The sequence below is a fragment of the Centroberyx affinis genome, unplaced genomic scaffold, assembly GCF_046629955.1.
Source record: "Centroberyx affinis isolate AG114_WGS23_722 - 3 ecotype Tasmania unplaced genomic scaffold, CSIRO-AGI_Caff_v1 ptg001807l_1, whole genome shotgun sequence".
Taxonomy (NCBI): domain Eukaryota; kingdom Metazoa; phylum Chordata; class Actinopteri; order Beryciformes; family Berycidae; genus Centroberyx; species Centroberyx affinis.
Genome location: NW_027280197.1, coordinates 7,137 through 34,333, shown reverse-complemented (window position 1 = coordinate 34,333; position 27,197 = coordinate 7,137). Strand labels below are relative to the sequence as shown.

The following is a 27,197-nucleotide window of genomic DNA, read 5'->3' as shown; positions in this document are numbered from 1 at the left end:
AGTGACATAACATGCAAACATTGTTATTAATGGTTATGTGTTGTGAAGGCGTTTAACAAGTAGATACATGCTTGGTTCCATGTTCATTGAGCCAATAAAGGCAATTTGTAAAAGTACATTTTTGCCTGCGTTACAGTATTAATTTATATTTTTGGTCATAAATGGCCCCATCTTCATATATGGTACATCAGTTTGATACTGTTTATCATTATGAATACTATGAATTTAGGTCAGAAAGATTAAGACAGGTCTAAAAGATGCTGAACTATTCTGCAAACAAAAAAATTCTAAAGTTCTATTTTGATTGATTGCCCTAATTGTTATTTATTGTTATTTAATTTAACTTAATTATTTATTTTATCATTATTATCAGTAGTAGTATATCATATATAATTATTTTGTACTCAAATATAACTCTTTTTTTTTTTACATTTATTTGTTGACAATGCACCAAACAAGTACACTTGTCATTTTTTATACAAAGTGTAAAATACAATAATAGGAGAAAGAAAAGAATAATAATAAGGAAAATAAACAAAAATAAACAAAAATAAACACACCCTCCCCCCCCACCCCGTCCCGAGAATGGTACAATGATCAAAAACATAACTCATTTTAAGAACAGAGAATGGAGAATCAGTAGGCTATTTGATACAGCGATGCTCTGTCCTTGCTCCTCTGGCAGCCTCCCTGTCTCTCTCCCACATCCATCCCACACCGGCGCTCCATATGACCGCCACCAGCTGACCAGCCAGCCGCTCATAAAGCGGACCGTGCGTCACGCTCGGTCTTCTGTCGGTGTGATCCGTCGGTCGGAGCTGCTGGTCTGCTGAAACACCGAGCCAACCGCCAAAATGGTAGCTACCACATTTTATTATGCGCCTTCGATTAGTCAGTCAGTCAGTTTGTTGATGTTTCACAGCGTCCTTCCCGTAATGTCATGGGTGTGATGATGATGTAACTCAGCAAAGGGCTGCGCACTAATATTATCTTAAACCAAAACAAGCAAACTGATGTAATATTACCTACGTTTTCAGTTTTTAAGTGAAACACACCAAAGATCGTGCTTTATCAACAGGATATGAAGAGAATAAGAGAAAAAATGCGGTGTGCTTATGGAACCGAATGCGTTATAATAAACCCCGTCGTTATAGGCTGGGCTGGTTTGCTGTTGAGTTTTTCTACGCCGTCATGTTATTACCGTGTATTTCCCCTCCTGGGGGGGCACATATTGGAATAATCTTACCGTTATAAATAGCATGATCCCGCCCACTGATCCCTGAGATTGCCATATTAAAGTTTCATGTCTCAAGATTGGGCAACCCTGTCTGACTGCAGCCCTTCTGAACAGGCTACATACAGATCTAACTGAATTCTAGTTTTCTTTTAAAGAGCTAAACTGAAAGTATCAAAGCTGCTATAATGTCAGGTATTCTCCCCCCACCCGGTGCGTCTCTGCACTGCGGCAAACTAGACCAGTTGACCTAGAATGACACAGTGCTGCTCTATCTGGATAGAGGACGTGGATCACATAGTATAGGCACAGTGATTCTCAAACGTTTTCATATCATGGACCCCTAATTTAGTCCACATTAGAGCCATGGACCCCCATTTGATGAGATTTTGTCTCTCGGACCCAAAACTGAGAATATTCTTATTGTTAGATATGATTATGTCCAGAATTCCATGACTATCTGTATTGCAGGTAGAGAGATAACAGTGAAACTATGAACTATGAAAACAGCCATTCTTCTACATTCTCTAATTGTGTTCACTTCTTATAAATGAGATAATGTAATTATAAAGTTTAAACATTTTGCAATTTGCTGGGGACCCCCTGGAACCCCCTCAAGGACCCCTGGTGGTCCCCGGACCCCATGTTGAGAACCACTGGTATAGGCTATCAATCAAGTAGCCTACTATTCTAAAGTCTACTAGCCCAATTTCGCCCTCGGAATTTAATTATTAAATTTATTGATTTAATCTGAGAACACCTTATATTGAGGTTCTCATGTCATGCACCCCTGAATAGATCAGCATTAGACCCCATGAACCCCCATTTGATCAGATTTAGTTCCATATGGGGGGATTTTAGTTGTTGTGGATTTAGTATTGAACTGTCTATACTACACGGAGCATGGACCTATATGATTATAATAGTCATTCAAATACCATGCTCTAATAGTTTATAGTGAACTAAATTATAGTCAAATACCTCATTTTGCTGAATTAATTCACGTTTGTTCACCCAAGCTCCTTTTTGTTTTTGACACTCATGACTCATTAAAAGGATTTTGCAGCTTACGTACTTACTGTAAACTTAGAGGGTGAGTCTTAGGGTTCAACCAGTAGGGGTTGTTGAAGCCTGATACTAACTATTTTTGGATTGAAGCTGCTAATAGTCAATATTTTGTGCTGATGTGTGACCATTTTCATGCCAAAGAAATTAGTATTCAGTGTTTGCCCCGGACTTTTATTCTTGTCAGAGTGAAAAAGCCTCTGAAACAGCATTTACTTGTAAAACGTAATCCAGTAAATATCACTGATAAACTGCTGCATAACTGTAGCCTACTCAGTATCTCAGTATCTGCTGGAATACTGAAACTCAGTGACAGGCTGATTGACTTTAAAATCCATACAACAGCCTATGCATTTAATGGAACAACTTATTACAATTTACACACTGTAATTTGAATAGTGATAATATCATCTACAGTAGGCAGAACATAAGGCATAGTATAATATCCTGATGGATTACTCACTTGCATAGCCAAACAACATCAACATGATCTTGCCCTCTGCATTATTTTATAGTGCTGGGGCGCCCTCTAGGGGTGGCAATGTAGCACAAAATGGGCATGGCTGCAGTCATCTCCCCACAGTCAGCTCATCTCTGATCAGCTTGGCAAGCATGGGCGCCAGTGACTGACGCACAGAATTCAAACCTTATTGTTTCTTAGGGGAAACTCTGGATCTGTCTATGATGAAGCTGATTTGGACATTACCTTGGGCTTCATCTGACTGCAGGCATGCAACAGATGTAACATCGGGGCATAGTAATTTGATAACTCACGTTCCCAAGCATTCCAGTCCTGAAGTAATATCCCGGGGAAGAGTGGGTCGTCCCATTCATGCTGCTTTTTACTCAATTTCTGCACCATTCACTTTTGCATAAGACCCCAAGGGGGTCAGAATGCGAAGCAACTCTATACATTGCGGAGTGTAGGCATCAGGTAGTAGACACAGCAATGCTTGTATCTCAGGAGCATTGCCACCTCAGACTCAATGTAATAATAATAATAATAATAATAATAATAATAATACATTTAATTTGTAATGCACTTTTCATTAGAAGCAAATCTCAAAGTGCTACAGAGTAAAAGAAAAAAAACAGGAGCATAAAAACCGATAAAAATGAACCAACAGCAAAGATCATTAAAAGCCACACAAAGGAAAAAGGGCTGATTAGAAAGGAAAGGTTTATAGACAATGCATAAAGACAAAGATATAAAACCAGCACAAAGTTAAGGAAAGGCTCTGTTAAAAAAGGAAGGTTTTTAGGCCCCTTTTAAAAGCATCAATAGTCTGTGGTGCCCTCAGGTGTTCAGGGAGAGTATTCCAATGTAGATTCTTGAGGATCTATGTGAGCTTGTGATAGCCATAGCTTGATCTTATCAGATCTTGCTTCCTTTGGTAGGTGTTTCACCACGCTTTTGCTTGGTGGGCAGACTTTGCTGGCAGTTGTCAGCATAAAGGCATCTCTCTACAGAGAATCTACATCTTCATCAGGTTGGCCAAGGCTGACAACATGCCGTTGGAGAACAAAGGTGATGCAGCGTGGGCTGCATATGTTGGGTGCTGCAGCTGTTTGTCTTCCCCACCTTCACAAGTCTGAGCAGACCTGTCTTCAGGGAGGAGGCGAACCTGATGGAACATCCCTTTCATATCAAATGAATCATAAAAATCATGAAATCATATAATTTCATATGAAAGCCCTAAGGTAGGACCTGGTAGCAGTGATTCATTCAGGTTAAAGGATAAGTTTGCAGATTTTGGACCTATATAATTTGTCTCTAATATTTTGACCAGCAGACAATACTGGCTCCTGAGTCAGCTGTCGGTTGAAATGGCGAGCTGCCGCTGCTAGCCTCTTGCTGCTAACAAGCAGTCCAAACAGGATATGTCAGAATAACTCCAAAAAAGCCAGTCTGTGAAACCAATATGGTAACCAACCGACATCTTTATTTTCACAACCTGGAAAGCAGCAGCACAGCACCATTTTCACTCAGCGGATAGTCTTCTCCCAAACTCTACCGGGCCAAAAAATGACAATGTAGCATGCCTAGAAATCAACCATAGTGAAACTGCACACCTTACAAATTAAGCTATTAACAGAAAATGTCCAGCAGCACTCACAGTTTTTGTCATGGATGCACATGAACACAAGAAAAAGCCTCACATGGGTGAGTAAATGCAAGTGCATTAAAGGAACAGGTGCAGTAATGTCCATGCTAATTCACGACTTTATGATGACCACCAACTTGAGGTCATAGTTTGTCAGAGTCATTCCTATGTTCCCAGGGTCCTATGTTCCCCAGTTTTACATATGTGCTCTCCCAGGGTCCTATGTTCCCAGGGTCCTATGTTACCAGGTTCCTATGTTCCCAGGGTCCTATGTTCCCCAGCTCTATATAGCACATAATGGGAACCTGAAAAAGATGTTCCCCAGCTCTGTATTTGCTTAATATGGTTAGTTAGGGTTTAGGGTTAGGCTTAGGCTTCGGTTTAGGCTTAGGCTTACCTTTAGGCCTAGGGTTAGGTTGGTTGTTTGTAGATTTTTAGGGTTAGGGTTAAACATAGGACCCTGGGAACATAGGACTGTGGGAGAGCACATATGTAGAACTGGGGAACATAGGACCCTGGGAACATAGATACGCTCCCAGTTTTATCCTCCTTTTTATTTAACACTATATCAATGATCATGTCTATTCAAAATGTTTTTCTGCCTCTCAGGTGAACTTTACAGTTGACCAGATCCGGGAGATCATGGACAAGAAGTCCAACATCAGGAACATGTCTGTGATTGCTCACGTTGACCATGGCAAGTCAACGCTGACAGATTCTCTGGTGTGTAAAGCCGGAATCATCGCCTCCGCTCGAGCAGGAGAAACCAGGTTCACCGACACCCGCAAAGACGAGCAGGAGAGGTGCATCACCATCAAATCCACGTAAGTAGCAGGATAAGGTATACTGTTTGGTCTTTACTCATGTTACACGGTTAGTATGCTCATATTGTGATTAAAGAAAATGCATTGAACTTGCATACACTTAAATATATAATGCTTTTATAATGCTACAATACAAATAAATTGAAGCAATTTACTTTGCACCTTGACCTTATATCAAGTTTGCATTCCAGATTTTTTTTGTGTTTTAGATCTATTCATGTGATTTAGGCTGCCATAGACCTCGCAAGTTGAATGACGTCAGCCTTGCCCACGGTTCCATAGTGATTTCTCCATAGGGAAAATGAATGGGTTTTTAGTCGGTTGAATTTTAAAAGTTGGTCCATTTTTAGCTACCTATATTTATGTCTCTAATGGCACTGATTGATTTCTGTAACCGTTTTCTAGTGCAAGTAGTATTTTTGCTAGCAACAAGCTAAATACTTCAGCGTATATAATCTGTGTCACCCGCTGGCAGCGGCCTTCTACTCTGAGTCTGTACATTGCTTAGCAACCCCCACCGCTCCCACACGTTTTCTGAAGATGTTCCAAGTTTTTACCTTTTTTTTAAATAATGAGTTATTTTGGGAGGCAAAGGATCAGCGTTGTTGTCGTGCCTCCTGTCAGCACCTTTCTGCAGGAAAGCTAATGATCCTAAAACAATCAAACAATTAAATGACTCTTCTCTATTTCATATATCAATGGTGTTATTCTAAGTTCACTCTGATGATTAGTTTTAACTACAGTATAAAACGTGGAAATCAAAGATATGCGATCGATTTAGCAAACGTGGCGGTGTAGGTGCTCAGATGAGAGAGACAGAGAAAGTTGAGAGTTGAGGGAGAAGCTGCCGGGGGAGACCTACGCTACGCCACCAGCGGGTGACGCAAATTATATGTGTGTTTAGCTTGTTGCTAGCAAAAATACTGCTTAGATTACAATTTACAATTTCCCATTTGGCAGACGCTTTTATCCAAAGTGAGGTAGGCTACATATGAGATTTTAATACAACACAAGCAATGATCTAGTCTTGAGAGAACAATGAGAGTAAGTGCCATAAAGCTAAGTTCTGGTCCAATAGGACATAGGTGCTACGAGGCAATGCATAGAGTGCACAGAGGCAGATAAAGAGTTTTTTGGGGGGTTTTTTGGTTACATAGTCCATCAGGTGAGAAGGTGTTCACTAAAGAGCTGGGTCTTTAGCCTTTTCTTAAAGATAGAGAGGGACTCTGCGGATCAAATGGAGTTTGGTAACTCGTTCCACCACCGAGGAACCACAGATTAGAACACGGTTACAGAAATCAACAGACCCAGTGCCATTAGAGACATAAATATACGTAGCTAAAAATGGACCGACTTTGAAAATCCTGCATTGAACATAGACTGTGACAGAGACGATTATGTGAAACCCCATTCATTTTCCCTACGGAGAAATTGCTATGGAACCGGAAGTCTGACTTACGAGGTCTATTTCAACCATTTAATGTGGCCATAATTTCTCAGCTTAGGTCTGAAACTTGCATGTAAACTCTGATCATGTGCTCCCTTGTATCCTTGTATCCAGTGTGCCAGAAACAGTAGTTTGCAGTAGGCCAACGCCATCTTCTCTCCAGCTAACTGAAGGCTGTTATGTGTTGCCCCTCCTTACAGAGCAATCTCTCTGTACTATGAGCTCAAAGACAATGACTTGGCCTTCATCAAACAGTGCAAGGATGGCTCCGGCTTCCTCATAAACTTGATTGACTCTCCGGGTCACGTCGATTTCTCGTCCGAGGTGACTGCTGCTCTGCGGGTCACCGACGGAGCGCTTGTAGTTGTAGACTGTGTCTCAGGTAGGAAAGACAACAGAGCACTGGGCCCTACTTAACTGCCCACAAGCCATTCCCACTGTGTGCAAACATGAGACAGACAGCGCATTGACCACTGCTCACATACTCCATTTTGCAAACACTGGTCACTGCATCACGCGACAAACACACTGCAACTTGTTTAGGTGTGTACACAAACCAGGGCTGTGCTCGGCCATTTCGTGGGGCACAGAAAGGGGATTCTTGCGCCTAAATGAGTGCCTTTGTTTCAGTTGGATCATTCTGTTTTCATGGATTTTCTGCTCTCTTTTGAAGGAAAAATCCACCCTAAAACACTTTAACACTGTTAAAGAGTAACCAACCCCCACCTAAATCAAAGAGCAAGGGCTTCTCCTAGAGCCGCCATTTTGGACTGACATTCAACAATCATACAGGGAGAAATAAATCCATCGTAGAAGAGGCAGAGAAACCAATTTCTCCACAACAGCAGCCTCAATAGACCCCAACACAGAGTCATTCCTATGTTCCCAGGGTCCTATGTTCCCCAGTTCTAGGGTTAGGGTTAGGTTGGTTGTGTGTAGATGTTTACCTAGAGCTCGGTTAGGGTTAGGGTTAGAGACCTTCAAAATCAAATAAAATGATAACCATTGGTTTTGTTGTGTTTATATAGCTGTTTTGAAGCCTTGTTCCAATAAAAAAAAGGATAATATTTATGAAATATTTGAACTTGAAACAGGTCAAATTTGACCCGAACACAATAGGAGGGTTAATGTGTGTTAACAGAATATTGGATAGGACCCTGGGAACATAGGACCCTGGGAACATAGGACCTTGGGAACATAGATACGCTCCCCAGAACACAATGCAGCCACAGCTTGTATCTTTGTAGATCTGTCGTCGGGAGCATGTGAAATACAACTCCCTCCTCAACAGCTTTTTTGTCATTTGAATTGGCACAACATCACAGTATTATCTCTCCACTCTCACTTTTTCTCCACTGAAAAAACTCACTACACTATCGCTCTCTCCAACTATATCCAGCACAGCAAACTCCCTTATCTGGGGGTGTTGAGAGGCATTCTGGGAAATGTAGGAGATCACTAACTGAAGTAGAAGTAGAGTAGAGAATTCTTGTTTTTTTTTTACAAGACAAAAAAACTTGTGGAATGCATTGAACTTCACAGATTGATGATATCTAACAGTGGAAGTGTGGTGTATTTTTCCTTAAGTGAAGATGGTGGTAAACCAAAATCTTTTTTTTTAATCATCATTTTTATTGAGAGCAAGGTAATAGTAACTGACATATATAACATTAATTCGGTAACACTTTACAATAAGGATACACTAAGTTAAGGGTTAGTTAATGATTAATTCATTAACAGTTAATTAACAGTTAACTGATGTGTAATTTACTAATTTACTGTTAACTAAGGTATTAATTTATACATTATTTAATAGTTTATAAAGATGACTATTAAATAATGCATAAATTAATACCTTAGTTAACATGAATACCATTAGTAAATGATTACCAGACACATTTGTTAACTGTTAATTAATTTATTAATGTACCCTTATTGTAAAGTGTTACCCTAAATTCAAAATGTGAAAGAATACATGGGGAGGCACTTCATGAGTGGCTAGGTAAATGGCTAGTGGACCCTATCTGTGCACATGCCTGATAGTAATACTGCCTGTATCATCCCGGTCTATAAGGGTTACTGCCAATTTTTGTGTAACAAAAAATCTGTATGTCTGCTAAGTGTCAGTGTCCACTATATTTTCTTCAAAACAGTGAATTCAAAACAAAAACTGTTCATGCAGGTATAGCTTGATGCAAGAGGCAATTGCATTTGAACGTAACTTTAATGAATTTGTAGACTATTCTGTAGTCTAAGTACTAAGTTCTAATGTGGGTTCTTGCTACTATCGATTCTGGTTTAAAGAAAAAAAATCTAGAACACTAACTGAAATTTCAGCTATATTTTTTTTAGACCTAATGTTATGGTGTATTATAGTGAGCTTCACTCTCTTATAACGTGAAATGACAGCAAAATATTAAACAGTAGGCTTCATTTGACTTATAATGACTATGGGGAAATGCTACTACACTGAATTACAAGTTCAGATAATATCACATTATTGCATCGGCCTGATATCTCAAAAAGATATAACATTATCACACCTAAACATGTTGAAACAGCTGATTTGACAGATAATGTTTTGCATTCCTACCAAGTCCTATTGTTGCATTTTAGATCAAAGTGAAACATTAGTTAAACCAGTGTTGATTTCCCTCTTTAGGTGTGTGTGTCCAGACTGAGACTGTCCTCAGGCAGGCCATCGCTGAGCGGATCAAGCCAGTTCTAATGATGAACAAGATGGATAGAGCTCTTCTGGAGCTGCAGCTGGAAACTGATGAGCTCTTCCAGACCTTCCAGCGCATTGTGGAGAATGTCAACGTCATCATATCCACCTATGGAGAGGGGGAGCATGGACCCATGGGTAACATCATGGTGAGTGGAGCCATAGGCAGTGCAATTTACTGTAGCAAGCTAGTTTACATAGAACATTAATAACGGTCCCAGTTATGGCTGTGTTGCTTTTTTAATGAATAACGATGATCATTTTTACTGTGTTTTTTTTGGGGGTTTTTTGTGTCTGTCAGTGGTGAGAGGATGAACGCTGCTCATTGGTATCAAGCTCCCAATGATTAATTTATTTTACATTTAACAAGACAATGTTTCAACCCTGACCCGCCTCACAAACTCAAACGCACAACACAATGCCAAAGTTAACTACAACTCCTTGCGTTGTCATAGCCTGGTAAGACCATCCTGATCACGTGACCTCACATTCTGTTTCGCTCTATGGATCAGTCTGGACTTCTAGCCACCCACATCGATTTCCTGAAATTACAATGTAACCGGGCCAATCAGGGACTGCGTCGTAGTTGATGACGTGAAATACAGGAAATACAGCAATGAGCGGTAACGTTAACGTTAGTAGAGTAAACACAGCCATAAGTGCAGTTATTGCAGAAATAGACTCAATAACAACAATTAAACAAGAACAAGAGTATGCACTAGCGGAGTTTCTCGGCGGAAAAGACGTTTTTGCCGTTCTTCCGACTGGATTTGTTACGCTGATTGGCTGAAGGAGTTTGTCTGTCAAGGCAAGTACTCCCGCCCACTGAAATCGTTGTGGGCAGCTAGAAGTCCAGACTGATCCGTGGAGCGAAACAGAATGTGAGGTCACGTGATCAGGATGGTCTTACCAGGCTAGCGTTGTCATGGTGTGGCTGGACAATGGGATTAAGATGTGATAAGGGATTTTAAACAGGGTAAAACTCAACAGTTGTTTTTTTTTTTATAAATATACTCGCCAAGAGTTGTTACATATGAGACTACTATTGAAAACTGCCACTTTAACTATTATTATAACTATTTTTAAATTTTAAGTGTTTTATTCCTGCACTCTTATAAGTAATAATTATACAGCACAGGTAAACCCTGGATCATGGTGATCAAATTCTCATCATCCATTTCTATCATAAGGCAGAACATTTATTTACAGAATTGCCATTATATCAGTATGAAAAAAGAGTAGGCACAGAAATTGGATTGGCTGTTGATGGTCAATGGCCACCAAAAGTTCAGCTTTGGTCAACTTTTCTCGGCTGACAAGCTAGTTGACGGCTGGAATTTTCAGCCGAATCTGCCAGGTTTTTCGGTTCAATAGAGATTGCTTTGGGTGATGTCTCTGTAGATGGTGTCATGGCTCCACCAGTGATGTCCTTCTCCTTAGGCTTTTGGGCAAGACCTGAGGCTCTGACTTCCTGGGGAGGACATTATAGACTGATTGAATCATGATCTTGATATGCTGAGAGTCATCCTACCAAAGCAAGGTCCAAGAGATCTTACAGGCTGGTCCCATCTAGCATCCCCATCATTCTCTTGGGGCACAATTCCTTGGACCCTGTCAAAAGAAAGTTGTTGGAAAGTATCAAGTCATATCCATCAAGATGTCACAGGCTCCACCAGCTCACTGTGATGCAACCTGTTTCCCTCCCTTCCTAACGTTAACTTGCCTGGGTCCAGACCTTTGAATCTGCCCAGTCCACCGAGTTGACTGATTCTGGTCTGGCATCGTGACATCAAATAGTGGTTTCTCGGTTGAAAAATGATCGGTCCAATGAGCGCCGGGGGGGACTAACGATTAGCCAATCAGCGCCACGGGCGGTATTAACGCCATTGTCAAGCTGTTGTCAAGCTGTGCGCCGGAACCAAGGAGGAGTAATAACAACAATGGCGACCGCTATAGACAAGATAGACGCTGCTATCGAGGCTGTTCTAAATCGATTAAAAGTACCAATTACTTTGAAATCCGAAATACTTTGTTTTTACTTCGCTCCTGTTGTCAAAGATGCTCTATACTTTCTGAACCGTCTCTGGTGTTGTCATGGCTACACATCAGTGTCGACCTAAAATGACATTAGATTCAGGTGGATATGTTGGTCTCTAGTGATTGGTTAGGGAAAATCGAATCCCCCTCCCCCACAGAAATCGGTTAGATTGGAGGCATGTCAGAAATGGAGTGTAACGAGTTGACAATTCTGTCTAATATCAGGCAAAACCCTAACCCTTGCCGGAGACTCTCTATCAACCGTTCTGCCATTGGGCAAGGCGGGGAGAGTTTTGGGATAATTCATTAACCTAACCATAAACCTAAACTTAACCCTAACCCTAAACCTAACCATTGCCCCACCCTCAGAGAGGCTTGCCTCCAGCCATGCTTTAATGCAGCAGCCTCCCCTCAATCAACCTGCTTCTCTCCACTCAAATACACCAGATGTTCCTCTGCTTCGGTATTCCCTGGCCACAGCAGTCCCTACTCCCTTGCTACATAGGCTTTACAGTCCCCAAGCTGCAAATATCTCACCGAATATATCTGAATATCAATGCGAATAGCCCTTGACATGATGTTGTTCGACTGGAGACAATCATCTGGGCATCTGTATTTCTGTGAGGATTACTTGGATGAATTGGAGGATTGGGTAAGGACACGGGCACAAGGTTTAAATGAAAGCATGAGGGATTTTTTACGTACATGTATAGATCACTCTGTCATCGTTGGAAACCAGAGATCGCAGAGGGAAAGGTAGTCCAACTGATCCTGAAAAACATCCATCCTCACTTTGGAAATGACTTTCCAAAACCATACTTGTATCATTCCTTGTCTCGTTTGACACTTGCCTTCTGTGCAGTCTTTGGTCTTGGCTTCCTTTACCTCAGTGAAGTACAAATAGACATGGCAAATAACTGTTACTGCTTTAAGTCTGAGGAGTCACAGAGAGACCAGTGTCTTGTTCTTCTCAGCAGTTGCCCCCTCTGGTCCATGCATTGACAGTGATCATGACCCAGCTCCTCAGGCCAAACTTGACACCATATGACCATGAAAGAGCTAATTGACAAGATGTTGGCAGCTGAAGAAAGGAAAATATAACACCATTCCTGATGCTCTGTCAAAAAAGGCAAGACAGGCACTCCTCCTCCTCCAATATGTGCCACCATGCTGCCTGCTCAGGGAGAGATTAAGAAGGATTTTCCCATCTCTGATGAAGGGATATGGAGGTGGGTCTTCCTGACATCCAGGAGCTGTATCAGTCTAATCTGAAGCTCTGAGAGGTCACAGTAAATGAAAACCCCAAGTTGACCATACTGGAGGATAAAGTGTACCAATTGGTAAAACCCACAATAGACCACAGTAGATCAAACATGGGAGAAGTTCCAAAGGAGATGTGCATCTGTTGGTGATTGCGGACTATTATTCAAGGTGGAAAAGGAAAAGGAAAGCCACTGCCCAGTACGTGCCCCACGTACTCATCCACGAAATCCTCACTCGATGGGGTGTTCCCAACTTTATCCGATCCAATCAAGGATCCCAGTTGTCTCCTCGTTTTTAAGGAAACCTGTAACGCCTGGAATGTGAAACAGAAGATGACAACTGCCTATCATCCACAAACCAATCTTGCAGAAAGAATAAACCAGACGCTCAAACCGATGATTGCCTCATATGTGGGTGAAAACACTAGGATAAACACATAACAAAATTCTGTTTTGCCCACTACTCAGTTGTTCACGCATTGACAGGAGTTACTCCTGCAGAACTGAACCTGGCCAGATCTCTCCGAGGCCCCCTGAAAGTTTTGCCCAGGCACTCTCCACCAGACTCCACTGCCTACACAAAAATTGCAGAGCTCAGTGCAAAAATAATCAAGGCATTTTTGCAGGATAGTCTTTACAAAGGACATAAAAGGCAGAAGAGGAACGATTAAAAAACACAGGGACTTGCATCTGCAGGAAAAGGCCATTGTCACACACCTACTCCAAAACAACAAAATAATTTGCCACTTGCACCAACATGGTTGGGTCCCAACAACCAATGGTAAGACCATCCTGTAGTGCTGTCTGGAAGGTCAGTGAGAGGTATGCTCGCGTTTATAGTCCACATTCATGTATGTATAAAATCCAGCCGGAATAGTTACAGTTGGAGTTGAGAAAAGTTGCAGTCGCACTGAACACGGTCGCTGGACAGTAGAGGCTTGACTGGCGATTTGGATTTAATGTTATTGGCCTGGATACTGACTGTGACTAATTGCGACACAGATGTGCCTTATTAATTTTGGTTGTCAAGGTTCTGTGAGTAACTAAGTTTTTATTGATTGATTGACTGATCCCTGGACTGTGGAGTGGAGTTCCTTTTTGGTTGGATTACTTTTTATTTCTTTTTTGTGTTAAATGAACTGAACTGAATTGAACTGTGTACATACTCGCTCACACTCACAAGGGATTTCCATTAAAGAGCTTTGTCATTGTGTGTTGGTTAATTACGTATGTTCACAAATGTTGGTGATGAGTTTAATATACATTGTTGCAAGGGTGCAAGGGTGAAATGTATTGTATTCCAGGTTCATGTGTCCTTTCTAAGTGGTTTGACTAAATCTCTTGACTTAACTTTGTTAGGCTTAAACCTGACTGGCACTTTGTCTTACTACTACAAGATGCTCTTCTTCTACACATCGTAGTAATGAGCTGCTATTTGCTGTTAGCTACGAGTCTTGCCATTCTTCTCTGACATCTGACACAGCCGCAGCTGACTGGATGTGCTTTGTTCATTGCTCCAGTCTCTGTAAACTCTAGACACTGTAGTGTAGAAAAATCCCACGAGGTCGGCTGTTTCTGATATACTGGAACTGGTGCATCTGACACCACACATCATACCACATTCAAAGTGGCTTAAATCACATCTTGCCCATTCTAATGTTTTGTCGAATAGTAACTCAACCTCTCAACCCTGACTGTGCGCTTTATACTGAAATGTGATGTGACTCATTGTCAAGAGTGAGCTGTTTACATAAACAGAATATATAACACCACACATATAACACCCCACTTACTCTGTTTGTGTCTATAGGTGGACCCAGTGGTGGGGACAGTTGGTTTCGGCTCGGGTCTGCATGGCTGGGCTTTTACTCTCAAGCAATTTGCTGAAATGTATGTGGCCAAGTTTGCAGCGAAGGCTGAAAAGAAGGCTGCGCTGCCACCTGGTGAGCGTGCTAGGAAGGTGGAGGAGATGATGAAGAAACTGTGGGGAGACAAGTGAGTGTGCATTCACACTGAAGACTAAATGGTATTTCCACAATGCTTCTGGGTCACCTTGTATATGTGTTTGAATACTGGATGAGACTGATTCATGAATAATGTTTATTTGTTAGGTACTTTGATCCAGCAGCTGGCAAATTCAGCAAGGCAGCCACCACTGCAGATGGCAAGAAGCTCCCAAGAACATTCTGCCAGCTTGTGTTGGACCCCATTTTCAAGGTTTGATTAGAAAAATGACTGCAGTAATCTTTTTAAAATTTGGTAGGTACACAGATGCATGCATGTAGACTATTTAAACTAAACTATTTGCTCCTGTATTTCACAAGGTTTTTGATGCCATCATGAACTTCAAGAAAGAAGAGACGGAGAAGTTGATTCAGAAACTGGATGTGAAGCTTGATGCTGAAGACAAAGAAAAGGAAGGGAAACAACTTCTGAAGGTATCTGTCTGTACAAATTACGTTGAGACTTCATTATATGATATCAGAATCAAATTATTGAATAAAATGTGACAATTTAGTATTAAAGACCTATCAGAACTAAAACTATAATACTGAACACTACTACTCATGATTGATTGTCCTGTCCTGTTTCAAATTCACAGTTTTGGAATTGATTGAATTTGGCTCAAACCTTGGAACTAATTAAGCAACGCTAAAAATGTAAAGCCTGCCCGCCTACCACCTGGATATGCCTAATCAAATACTCAGGCCCAAATTCACTAAAGGTTTGCGCAGGGAAGAGTGCGCTATATCCCCAAAATGACCAAATCAGTAATGCAATAGTGCAATTACCGAGTGGAAAGCTGTCACATACCGCTGGGCAAAAATGAAGCCCATTTGTGCCTGTCATACATGTGTAAATTATATGTGAATGTAATATACATATTTATTAGTAGGTGAGGCCGTGCAAATTGAGAGTGGTGTTCCCCTCACCGTAATCTGCAATAACGATGATTTTTCTGCTGCTATGCATGCTCATGAGAGCTCCACTCAGCAGTCCAGGGACCAGTGAGAAGGTACAAATAGGTCTCATTGTTTTGATGAAGATAGAAAAGGGTGAGAAATTGGAGCGAGGAAAGCCCCATACCTGTGGGGGCCCACTAAATCCTGCCCCTGTCCTTGACAAACTATAATGATACATTTATTCAACTTTAACACATAGAATTGTTTCCATTTTTTGTGTCATAAACTGTGAACCCAAACACTGTATTCTTCAAAAACAAGGAAAAATCCCATTATCAATAAAAAATCTGGAGATTTATTGCCATAATATTCCAGCATAAGGACAGCCAGCCATAGTGGATTACAGCTGAAGCAACTTTCACATGCAGTTGGTGATGAAGGAGGCTATTTGCTTGTGCAGTGCTCTTTTCAAGGGCTTGTTTGCGCCACAACTTGATTTGCAGAAATTTCTTAGCAAATAAGATGAAAACTCTGCACTATTAACTGAAGCAAGTCTGGCGCAAAAAAAAACCAAACACGCAAATTGCCCTTGCAACACAATCTTAGTAAATCTGGACCTCAGTCATCTCAGCCAGTTTTGATACTGCTGTTGCTCCTCAGGCAGTGATGCGCCGCTGGCTGCCAGCAGGGGAAGCTCTTCTCCAAATGATCACAATCCACCTGCCGTCGCCAGTGACTGCTCAGAGGTATCGCTGTGAGCTGCTGTATGAAGGGCCTGGAGACGATGAGGCCGCTATGGGTGGGTTTCTGATTGTCTTATTTGGCCACCTCATGAACTTCCAGAACTTTTTATTTTTGTTCTATTTACTGTGTGACTATTGAGCATCTATCGGTTTAGTGGGTGCAACAGCGTCACAATCCTTTAGTGGGTTCCCCCCTCGGTTGGTTCTGAAATTTACCAAGCATTACAAGTGGTCAAATGGTGTGTAACTGCCCATTTAAAAATTTGGGGTTCAGCTAAGGCGCATCCCTGTACTTGTGATGTCCTGGGTTTGAATCTGGCCTGGGACCTTTGCAGTAGGTCATTCCCCATTCACACTCTTTAAAAAAAAAATTTAAACCACATTGAATAAATAATTCTTAACCACGTGTTAACATTTTCAAAATGCATTTATATGGCAGTCACGTGATGTCTCTGCCCTATAGCCTCTGAAGAAGGGTTTACACCTTGTGTTTACTGTTATCACAGGAGTAAAGAACTGTGATCCCAAAGGTCCACTAATGATGTACATCTCCAAGATGGTGCCTACCAGTGACAAGGGACGCTTCTATGCCTTTGGTCGTGTCTTCTCTGGTATTGTGGCCACAGGTCAGAAAGTGCGTATTATGGGCCCCAACTACACTCCTGGAAAGAAGGAGGACTTGTACCTGAAACCCATTCAAAGGTTTGTCAAAGTTCAAGTCCACATCTCCAATATGATGCAATGTGGTTGGTTTTACCAACTGAGCAACAAGGCTCATTGGCTGACTACTTTTTGACTGAAGGGAGTTTTGGATAAGTAGACTTATTTGGCCACTTCTTTGACTCTTTACTGATAACTACATAAAGGGCTTTGAAGTGACACAACACACCCTCTGGTGGCCATATTATATCCTCTGATAGCTGATTGTGTTTCTAAATGTACAACTTGACTGTCTCATCAGTACGGAGTACATATAGTGTTTTCCATATGCTTATTGACTGTACTAGTCATGTGAAATCAGCAAGATGTTATGTGAAGACAGTCTGTTCAATTCAAACAATTATTCTATTTTACTAAAATAATTACAACACCTACAATTATTAATCCCCACAATCCTGTGAAAGGCAATGATATCTACAATTTACCAACAGTTACAGTTACTAGTTACCTCATCAAAATTGTCATCAGTAATGTAAGGGATTACCCAAACTCAGCAATGTATCCTGATTCCTTTCAGTTACTTTTCAGATTACTGAAAAGAAACATTTTTCAGGTTTATTTTCAGGTTTGCATACAAACACAAATTTTGTTCTGTGCCACATTTTATAAGACATAGAACACCTGCCACTATTAAAAAGGCCTTCTGAGTTTCTTGCTTTCACATTAAAAGTCAAGAGCGACCCAAAAAATGTAACATTTTTAATGACATTTCCTGCAGTGCTATAGAAAATTCTATGATCATCGTCCATCCATCCATCCATCCATCCATCCATCCATCCATTTTCTTATCTGGGTCAGGGTCGCACTGGCAACAGGGCGAGCAGAGCAGCCCAGACATCCTTTTCCCCAGCAACTTCTTCCAGCGCTTCCTGGGGGATCCCCAAGCGCTCCCAGGCCAGCTGGGAAAGGTAGTCCCTCCAGCCTGTCCTGGGTCTACCTCAAGGTCTCCTCCCAGTCCATTGTGCCCAGAACACCTCCAAAAGGAGGTGCCCATGGGTCACCTTACCAGGTTTCTGCAATCTCATTGTTTTGGTCACTACCCAAAGCTTGTGACCATAGGTGAGGATCAGAATTAAGATTGACCGGTAAAACGAGAGCTTTGTGGTTCAGCTCTCTGTTCACCACCACATTCTGATACAGCAGCCGCATTACTGCAGCTGATACACTCGTGAATAAGACCCCAAGATACATAAACTTTTCCACATGGGGTAGCTACTCACCCCTCACCTGGATGGGACAGGCCCCTTTTTCTGGGAGAGAACCATGGCCTCAGACTTGGAGGTGCTGATCCTCATCCCAACTGCGTCATACTCAGCTGCAAACTACTCCAGCGCACATCAGAGCCAATGAAACCAGAAAGGTGACATCATCCACAAATAGCAGAGATGCCACCCTAATTTAACAGAAATTGAAATTTTTCAGACCTTGGCTGTGCCTTGATATCCTGTCCATGAATAAAACAAACAGGAGAGGGAACAAGGTGCACCCTTGCTGGAGTCTGATACCCATCTTGAACGTGCTTGATGCCAAGAATGTGAACACAGCTCTCGCTCCAGGTGAATCCACAAAACACACGCAGACAAGATTAGCAAACTCCCATGACCCCCTTGTTTATCTGAGACAGGGTAAAAAGCTGGTCCACTGTAAACCAGTGCGACATCCGCATCACTCCTCCTGAATCTGAGGTTCAACAATTCGTTGGAGTCTCCTTTCCAGCACCTTGGCATAGGCTTTCCCAGGGAGGCTGAGCAGTGTGATTCCACAATAGTTGGAACACACTCTCCAATCCACTGTTCCCAAAATCAAAGCCTTTCAGCATTTCAGGACGCATCTCATTCACCTCCGGCACCTTGCCACTGAGGAGCTGTCTAACTACCTTAGTGACCTCTGCCAAGGAGGTGGGCTCTGACCCCCTGAATCTTCCAGCTCTGCCTCATGTCTGGAGGGCATCTCTATCGTGTTTAGGAGTTCCTTAAAGTGCTCCTTCCACCTTCCACCTTCCACCTTCGACAATATCCCCAGCTGAGGTCAGTGTTTCCCCACCTCAGCTGAGAACATCCTGGGCGATGTCCTGCCTTCCCCTCCTCAGTCGGCAAATGGTTTTCCAGAACCTCTTTGAGGCCATCTGAAAGTCATCCTTTATAACTCCTCCCACACCTGGGCTATCGCTTCTGCAACTACTGCAGCTGCAGCCTTCCTGGCCTGCTGGTACCTCTCTGCTGAGTCTGGAGTTGCCTGTGGCAACCAGGCCCGGAAGCCTCCTGCTTCAGCTTAGACAGCCTCCCTCACTTGGGTTGCCACCAACAAGCACCAACCACTTTCTGGCCACAACTTCTTGCAGCCATTTCTGACTCCAGAGTCTTATGAGCCTCCTTGTGTTTGAACATGGTGTTCATGACAGACAATCCATAACTAGCACAGAAGTCCAACAACAGCCAGAGTTTTCCTCTCTGCGACACGCAGTCGCATTTAGGTGACCTTTATGCAGTAGATAACCAGGGACTTGTGAGCATCCCCACACCCGCTTGGTGCCTCTCACATTGGACAACTCCTGAGTAGGAGAGAGACCACCCTCTATCAAGGAGTTTGGTTCTACAACCAATGCTGTGCGTAGAGTTGAGCCCAACCATATCTAGTTGGTACCTCTCAACCTCATGCACCAGCTCAGGCTCCTTCCCCCCCAGAGAGGCTACATTCCACATTTCAAGAGCCAGTTTCCATTGCCAAGGTCCATGATGCCTAGATCTGTTCCTCCTCTGCACTTTGCCCGACGGGCATTGCCCCCTGCTTGTTTGGACTGTGCCCGGCTGAGCTGCTGGGCTCACCCGACCAAGCGAGCACCACTCTCATGCCTGATTCCAGGAGTGGGCCCCAGTGTCCCTATTCCAGGCGAGGTTTCTTTAGTTCTTGCAGCACCAGTCATAGGGGTCTTTTTGAATTGACCCCTCACCTGAGACCAGTTTGCCTTCCATGCTTCTGCCAGGAGCCAAGTTTCCCAACAACATTGCTTCCAGGGTCACTAGGGTACACAAACCCCTCCACCATGATAAGGTTGCAATTCCAGGAGGGGAGCACAGATTGTGATAACTTAATTTAGTCTGCTTATCTATCTAACTAGACTAGCAAAGTAACTTGTTCATGCTATTCCTATCCAGCAAGGCAGTTCCTACAGTGCTTTAAACTAGCCAGCTCTACTAGGTTCTTGGCTTGTCTTAAACATCACTAAGTTTTCAAGTAAACTTGCACAACCATCATATTTTATCTGATACCGTAACGCTGTACTGTCTGTCTGTACAGCTTCCCTTCTCCGTTGCAGCAGCTAACTTCAGACAGTCAAGCCACTCAGGCAATGACGTACTGGTAAATGCATAAAATGGACATGAGAGCAAAGCGAACAAGCACCAGTTGGAACATGAGCGTGTTGTTTGTGGAGCGGACAGAACTAGTTAGCATAAATGCATGTTAAATTAATATTTTTAACGCATGTTTAAGTAATATTTTAATAATCATTTTTCACAAGTACAGGATACGTGATTTTTAGCCTCGCGACAGCAGGGGCTCTACGGATCGCATTGACGGTCAGTTGCTCTGTTCACCACTTTTGGTCACATGGGTGAAATTGTGCTGCAGGGAGTTAGGTTGCAGACTCTCAATCAGGAGACCTGTGTTCGATTCCCAGCAGGGACACTTCCACAAATTTCAGTGTCGCAGGGCAGTTAGACTCTTAATCTTGTTTTAGGTAACATAACGGAATATGGGTACACCTTTTTTGTATTTAGAATATGCAAGGCCCTGTTCAGACCAGAAGCGGAATGCACACTTACCGGCTGCATCGCGTAGCCCGCTTCCTTTCAGTGCTCATGTTAATGGACAGGAGTGAACACAGTGAAACAGAGCAGAGCTATCTTGTGGTTAGTGCACCTGCAGTGATTGTTTTTGGCATTGAGCCTATTTTCTCTGTGGCGCGCAGACTTCAAAGTACACAATGAAAATACACTGCAGATGGTCATAGTTGCATCATATCACCACAGACGCACATACATACATTCCATGATCGACCTACCAATGTCTTTACTGTTGTTGTTATTGATTAATACATGTACACTGATGTACATTTTCATTGTTTGATGATGACCATCATATCTGCTTTTGAATTATCACTTGCCTTTTGAAAATTGAGTCCGTTATTGAATAGTCACACAAAAATAAATGAGAATAGATAGTTTAGGTTGATATACTCATCGGTCTATCCACCTGATTGGTAAATGAGTGGTGATTTGCACAACGTAGCCGAGAGGTCTCCCCACCCCTACGCTCGCAAAATCTTCCCCTCACCTTCCCACAATCCTCTGCAAAATTTCTCTGTGCGCGTGAATGGGGAGCATCACTTCTTCTGTGAATTTCCCTCCCAGTGGACATTCCCGCTACGCATCCATTAGGCTTTTGGTCTGAATAGGGTGTAATCCCATTACAAGTACTCCATTACTGCCGAATCCTGCTTGCCAACACTCTCATTGTAGACCATTAAAACCTATTAATTATAAGAATGAATCCTGGATCCTCCCATAGCATACAATGGCACATTACAGAATCCCTGCTGTTCTATATTCATTCAAGAGCCCTCAGGTCTTCTACTGCTGGGTTGTTAGAAGTACAAAACCCCACTGAAAAGACGATTGGCAGCCTTTTTTAACTATGCTCCTAAACTGTGGAACACCCTGCCAAAGAATATTAGAGAGGGGCTCTGTAAGCATTTTCAAGTAAAAACCTATCTTTTCAGCTTAGCTTTTAATCAGCCTTCATTTTAACTGTTTAATTTGATTGTGTTCTTTTATCTTTCTATTTTACTTGATTTGATTCTTTTAATGCAATGCATTTCGCTTGTTCACTTGGTCATTATTATTATTAATGCTGATACTCTTTCAAGGTCTGTTTCCACTATTTTGCGTGCTCCCACAGAACAATCCTGATGATGGGCCGCTATACAGAGCCCATTGAGGACGTGCCCTGTGGGAATATCGTGGGTCTTGTTGGAGTTGATCAGTTCCTGGTGAAGACAGGGACCATCACCACCTTTGAACATGCCCACAACATGAGGGTGATGAAGTTCAGCGTCAGTCCTGTGGTCAGAGTGGCTGTAGAGGCCAAGAATCCTGCTGACCTGCCCAAGTTGGTGGAGGGTCTGAAACGCCTGGCCAAGTCCGACCCAATGGTTCAGGTACAGATGGAGATGGGGAGGAAACATGCTGGGCTTGATATACACACATGGATCTTCAAATTCTTTATTTATTGGTCAGATAATCTATAGAAATACCTTGAGTAAAGCTTGAAGAACATTTCATGTATGTCACCTTGTAATACTAAGATGAAAAACCAGGTTGAGTTTTGCGTTTGGTATTCTCCAACTGAGTCTCCTTTCTATTGAACAGTGCATTATTGAAGAGTCGGGGGAGCACATTGTGGCTGGAGCTGGAGAACTGCACCTGGAAATTTGCCTGAAGGATCTGGAGGAAGACCATGCTGGCATTCCTTTGAAGGTGAACCTCCTTTTAAAGTTTCATGTTGATCTTATCCAGAGCAATGGTAGGAACGTGCAGGGAATGATGTCAACAGAAACAAGCTATCAAGGATCTCAAGAAAACTCAAGGGACAGCCAAATGGAAAAATGTCACAAATTCAGTTATGCACTAAATAAGGAAGCCCCGCTTGTATCATTTCACAGAAATCGGACCCTGTGGTGTCCTACCGTGAAACAGTCAGTGAAGAGTCAAACCAGATCTGTTTATCCAAGTCCCCTAACAAGCACAACCGGCTGTTCATGAAAGCGCGTCCCTTCCCTGATGGTCTGGCCGAAGACGTGGACAAAGGCGACGTGGGCGCCAGACAGGAGCTGAAACAGAGGGCCCGCTACCTGACTGAGAAGTATGAATGGGAGGTGGCAGAGGCTCGCAAGATCTGGTGCTTTGGGCCTGATGGATCGGGACCCAACATGCTGATTGACGTCTCCAAGGGTGTCCAGTACCTGAACGAGATTAAGGACAGCGTGGTGGCCGGCTTCCAGTGGGCCACCAAGGAGGTAAGGAGGCAGCTTGGTCAGCGATGTCATATCAGTGCCCAGTTATGAAACACGATAATGCATCTCATCACTGTGGTCTGATACATTGCCCACGTTTACATGCATGGAGTAACCCGGACTTGTCATACTCTGGTTAAGGTTTCATTCATGTTAATCCATTTCCATTAAACTTTGACACCCTGTGCCATGAATAAGTCAGTTATTAGAATATTCCCCCTCCCTCTTTGACTGAGCAGTAGTAGCTGACTTTAAATACAGGGGAAAGAAATGATGATCCCATTAGCAAGTACTGCACGCCATCACGTTTGTTGACTTCAAAATGTACCCATGACGTTCTGAGTCCGAGTTTGACAGATGGTGAAAACCAAAAGTGAAAGCCGCAGGTTGTTTAACCCATTTGAGTAAGCCAAGGCATCTTAACCATGTTTCTCATCACCACAGTATGAGCTTTTACATGTCGACCCAAAACCAGATTACTTGAGTAACCGAAGAGAATTCTCAGCATGTTAACGTAGCCATTGGTAGTTTTCCAATCTCAGAACCCATCGTCTATCGGTCTGACGACGATTAGACTCTGGGGGCTACGGCCAATATTTCGGGGTTTCCGGTGTAGCCAGCAGACATCCGGGCCAAGACTTCCTCTTCCGTACGCTGGTCATTGTTTACAGTCTGATTAGCAACTTGAGACACGAGAATGGAGTTGGAGTTGAGATTTGAACGTTTCTCCACACAATACACAAACATTGATACTTTTTGTAGGTGTTTTAGGTCCAGACGACATTTCCGCTAATCTCTATAAACAGATATCTGCATATGAGACGTCGTCTCTCGACTCCAACTCCATTCTTGCGTCTCAAGTTGCCAATCGGACTGTAAACAATGACCGGCGCAGAGAAGAAGTCTTGGCCCGGATGTCCGCCGGCTACACCGGAAACCCCGAAATTATTGGCCGTCGCCCCCAGAGTCTAATCGTCGTCAGACCGATAGACGATGGTTTCTGAGATTGGTAGTTTTCAAATTCTGCATTTTTACTCATTACTGTTGCTCATATCCACTGCCAGGGTGCTCTGTGCGAGGAGAACATGAGGGCCGTTCGTTTTGACATTCAGGACGTCACCCTCCATGCAGATGCCATCCATAGAGGAGGCGGCCAGATAATCCCCACTGCCCGTCGGGTCCTGTATGCCTCCATGCTTACGGCCCAGCCCAGGCTTATGGAGCCCATCTACTTGGTGGAGATCCAGGTACTTCACTCCTAATGTTCAGCAAGTCATTCAGCTTCAGATTTTACCACTGTATGGGTATTTTTTTTTTTTTTAACAAAATTTTGATAATGGCTCCCTTAGGATGCATCATCTTCATAGCAGTTATAATTACTCCAATCACACCTTCACACCCAAAAAGAAACTGTGGGCTACATTTTCAAACCTTTGATGCTTAATTCTGTTATGTTCAGTGTCCAGAACAAGTGGTGGGAGGAATCTATGGAGTACTGAACAGGAAGAGGGGCCATGTATTTGAAGAGTGTCAAGTTGCTGGAACACCCATCTTTGTAGTGAAGGCATTTCTTCCTGTCAATGAATCATTTGGTAAGTTCATGAACTCCAGCCAACAAAACATTCTCTGCTACTATCACTTTAAGAGTTTTCCCATTTTCAGTAAGAAGAGCACACTTCATTAGACTGGCTAGGAATGGACAAATCCATAATTTTGGGTGAATGTTCAAAATCATCCTACACATTTTCAATTAAAAAAATCCATACTTTTTCCAAAGATTTTGTCTGGTGTTCAATATGATTTACGCAGATAGACATCTCGCCCCTGCTAACTAGGTCATATCACTGTATAGATGAAGATTGTTCTTCACAGCGACAAATATCACAATATGTGAGATGATTGGCAGGGTTCCTACACGGTTTCCATTTTAAAATTCCATATTTTTCCCAGACCCTATGTTCTTGACCGGATTTGATTTTGGTGGGTATTTGATATAATGCATGCTGACAGCGGCTGGATAATAAGAGCGTCCCTCTATCTGAATATTATTCTTCACATCTACAAAAACTGTGGACTCAAAGTGGCTCTACAACATAAAAGCTAGAATTATATGTGTATCGGACCTGAACCACAACATTTTCCATACTTTTCCAGACATTATTTCAAATTCCCAAACTATTCAAGACCTGGAAATGATCAAGTTCATTTTTAATACTTTTCCAGACCTGCGTAGGAACCCTGGGTAGTAATGGAACCGATCATACAACTACAGGTTTTGATAAAAACTTTTTTACTTTTTTCATCAACAGGTTTCACAGCGGATTTGAGGTCCAACACCGGTGGCCAGGCTTTCCCTCAATGTGTGTTCGACCACTGGCAGATTCTGCCTGGGGACCCCTACGAAGAGAACAGTCGCCCAGCACAGGTCGTCACTGAGACTCGCAAACGCAAAGGCCTCAAGGAGGGCATCCCAGCACTTGATAACTTCCTAGACAAAATGTAACTGTTTTTGGACTGCTTCCAAGTGCAATTGGTCGCTTACTGATTAAAGATTTAAAAAACATTAATAAAAAACACCTACACATGGTACCACAACTGAAAATGCTATGAAGTTTACAGATACAGGAAAAAAAATGACAACTTTGTAATAAACCTTCCTGTGCCATCATAATTCTAAACAGCAAATAAAATTGAGCACTTTTCTCTGAGTCTTTGTTTACATGATGGCAAAAGTGAAATGTCCAAGTGATTTTGATCAAAGGTTTTAAAGTCAACAAGGTATGAAGGGTATCAAGTCCAAAACAACACAACAGATACAGAATCCCTTGGATCCACATCGGCCAGGTCTGCTTGCAGTTGAAGAGAGACACTTAAATATTCACTCAAGGGACTAAGATCCTGTTAACATGACCTTAGCATTAAGCATTAAGTTGCTTTAAGTTTCATTTAAACTTACACCAACTTATAGACAAATAAGCTCTTTGATTAATTTAACAGTATGCAAAAGGAAGATTGGTAACAGTCTCACCTTTGTCAGGTTTCTGTTTGCTACAGTGCATGCCAACACTTAAGTGGTAAAAGCTTGCTTAGCATGATCTCAAAAGTTGATGCACCATAGCACACTGATACTGGACAAAGAAGAAGCTTCTTTTGCTAAGTTCATTTCAGAGTTTACTTGCCAAGAATTAAGCCTATTCCTGTAAAAAAAAAAACATGGTAACAATCTTTGTTGGCATGGTGGCAATACAGATTACCCAGTAAACTTAACATACAAAAAAAAAAGAAATGAATTCAGAGCTAGTAGGGATGGGACGATATGCTTATCTCACGATACGATGTAATAAATAAAAGTTGAATCACTACAAAGTCTGACTGTGCAGAATTATGTTTATTTCTGAGACACAAATCTTTCTAGCGATGGCACTGGCTTGCTGTAAACAACAATTTAAAAATGTCATTACAAAGTACAAATAATATAATTGGATGGAGAGCTTATGAAATTATGATGGGCAAGCCGCCTCATTTGTAATTATTACAGCAGAATAAAATGGAGCGAATATCATGATTCAATTTTCTGTTCCACGATACGTTTTGTCACATTTCTGTATTGCGATATATTGAATTTCGATATATCGTCCCGTCCCTAAGAGCTAGTGTTAAGCTAGAAGGCTATATCATTCCAAGTGAAAATGGGCATTACAGCTGATCAAAAGATGATTTTTTTTTCATGATGCACCAATTCTGGGAGAGTGGCAAGGGCAAATTGGACTATTTTAACTACAATTACAACTCTGTTAACACTAGTTAAATAAACTATTATTGCTGTGACTGAATTAGAAAGGAACATGAATTTTCTTACATTAGTATAACAAAAAAGCTGCCTCGTGATAAACCCCATCAGGGTATTGACTGACAGCTATTATAATCAATGAAAACATTTTAATTATCTTGCTGCCTTCCATGTTTCAGTTTGTCCATTTGAAAGGCAAAGTGAGGGCTGGTCACAGCCAACACAGGTACAGTAAAAAGTGACAGAAAAACAACAGTCCCATCCCCTGT

General features: G+C 42.2%; 1 protein-coding gene across 1 annotated transcript; it reads left to right on the top strand.

Annotated features, from left to right (window-relative positions):
* Positions 1 to 802: 802 nt before the first annotated feature.
* Positions 803 to 25,651, top strand: LOC139652507 (elongation factor 2). The gene is made up of 15 exons (XM_071529608.1): positions 803 to 857; positions 5,014 to 5,228; positions 6,876 to 7,057; positions 9,338 to 9,549; positions 14,510 to 14,694; positions 14,811 to 14,916; positions 15,024 to 15,137; positions 16,263 to 16,401; positions 16,852 to 17,047; positions 22,025 to 22,283; positions 22,495 to 22,602; positions 22,788 to 23,141; positions 24,203 to 24,385; positions 24,598 to 24,730; positions 25,448 to 25,651. Exons 1-15 carry the CDS (start codon positions 855 to 857, stop codon positions 25,639 to 25,641), a joined length of 2,583 nt encoding a protein of 860 aa, XP_071385709.1. The 5' UTR covers positions 803 to 854; the 3' UTR covers positions 25,642 to 25,651.
* The last annotated feature ends 1,546 nt before the right edge of the window (positions 25,652 to 27,197 follow it).

What these genes read in the sequence shown, in the direction of transcription:
- LOC139652507 (XM_071529608.1), top strand. An exon ending in TGCATCACCATCAAATCCAC is followed by an intron (nt 5,229 to 6,875) that starts GTAAGTAGCAGG and finishes CCCTCCTTACAG; the next exon opens with AGCAATCTCTCTGTACTATG. An exon ending in ATGCTGGCATTCCTTTGAAG is followed by an intron (nt 22,603 to 22,787) that starts GTGAACCTCCTT and finishes ATCATTTCACAG; the next exon opens with AAATCGGACCCTGTGGTGTC.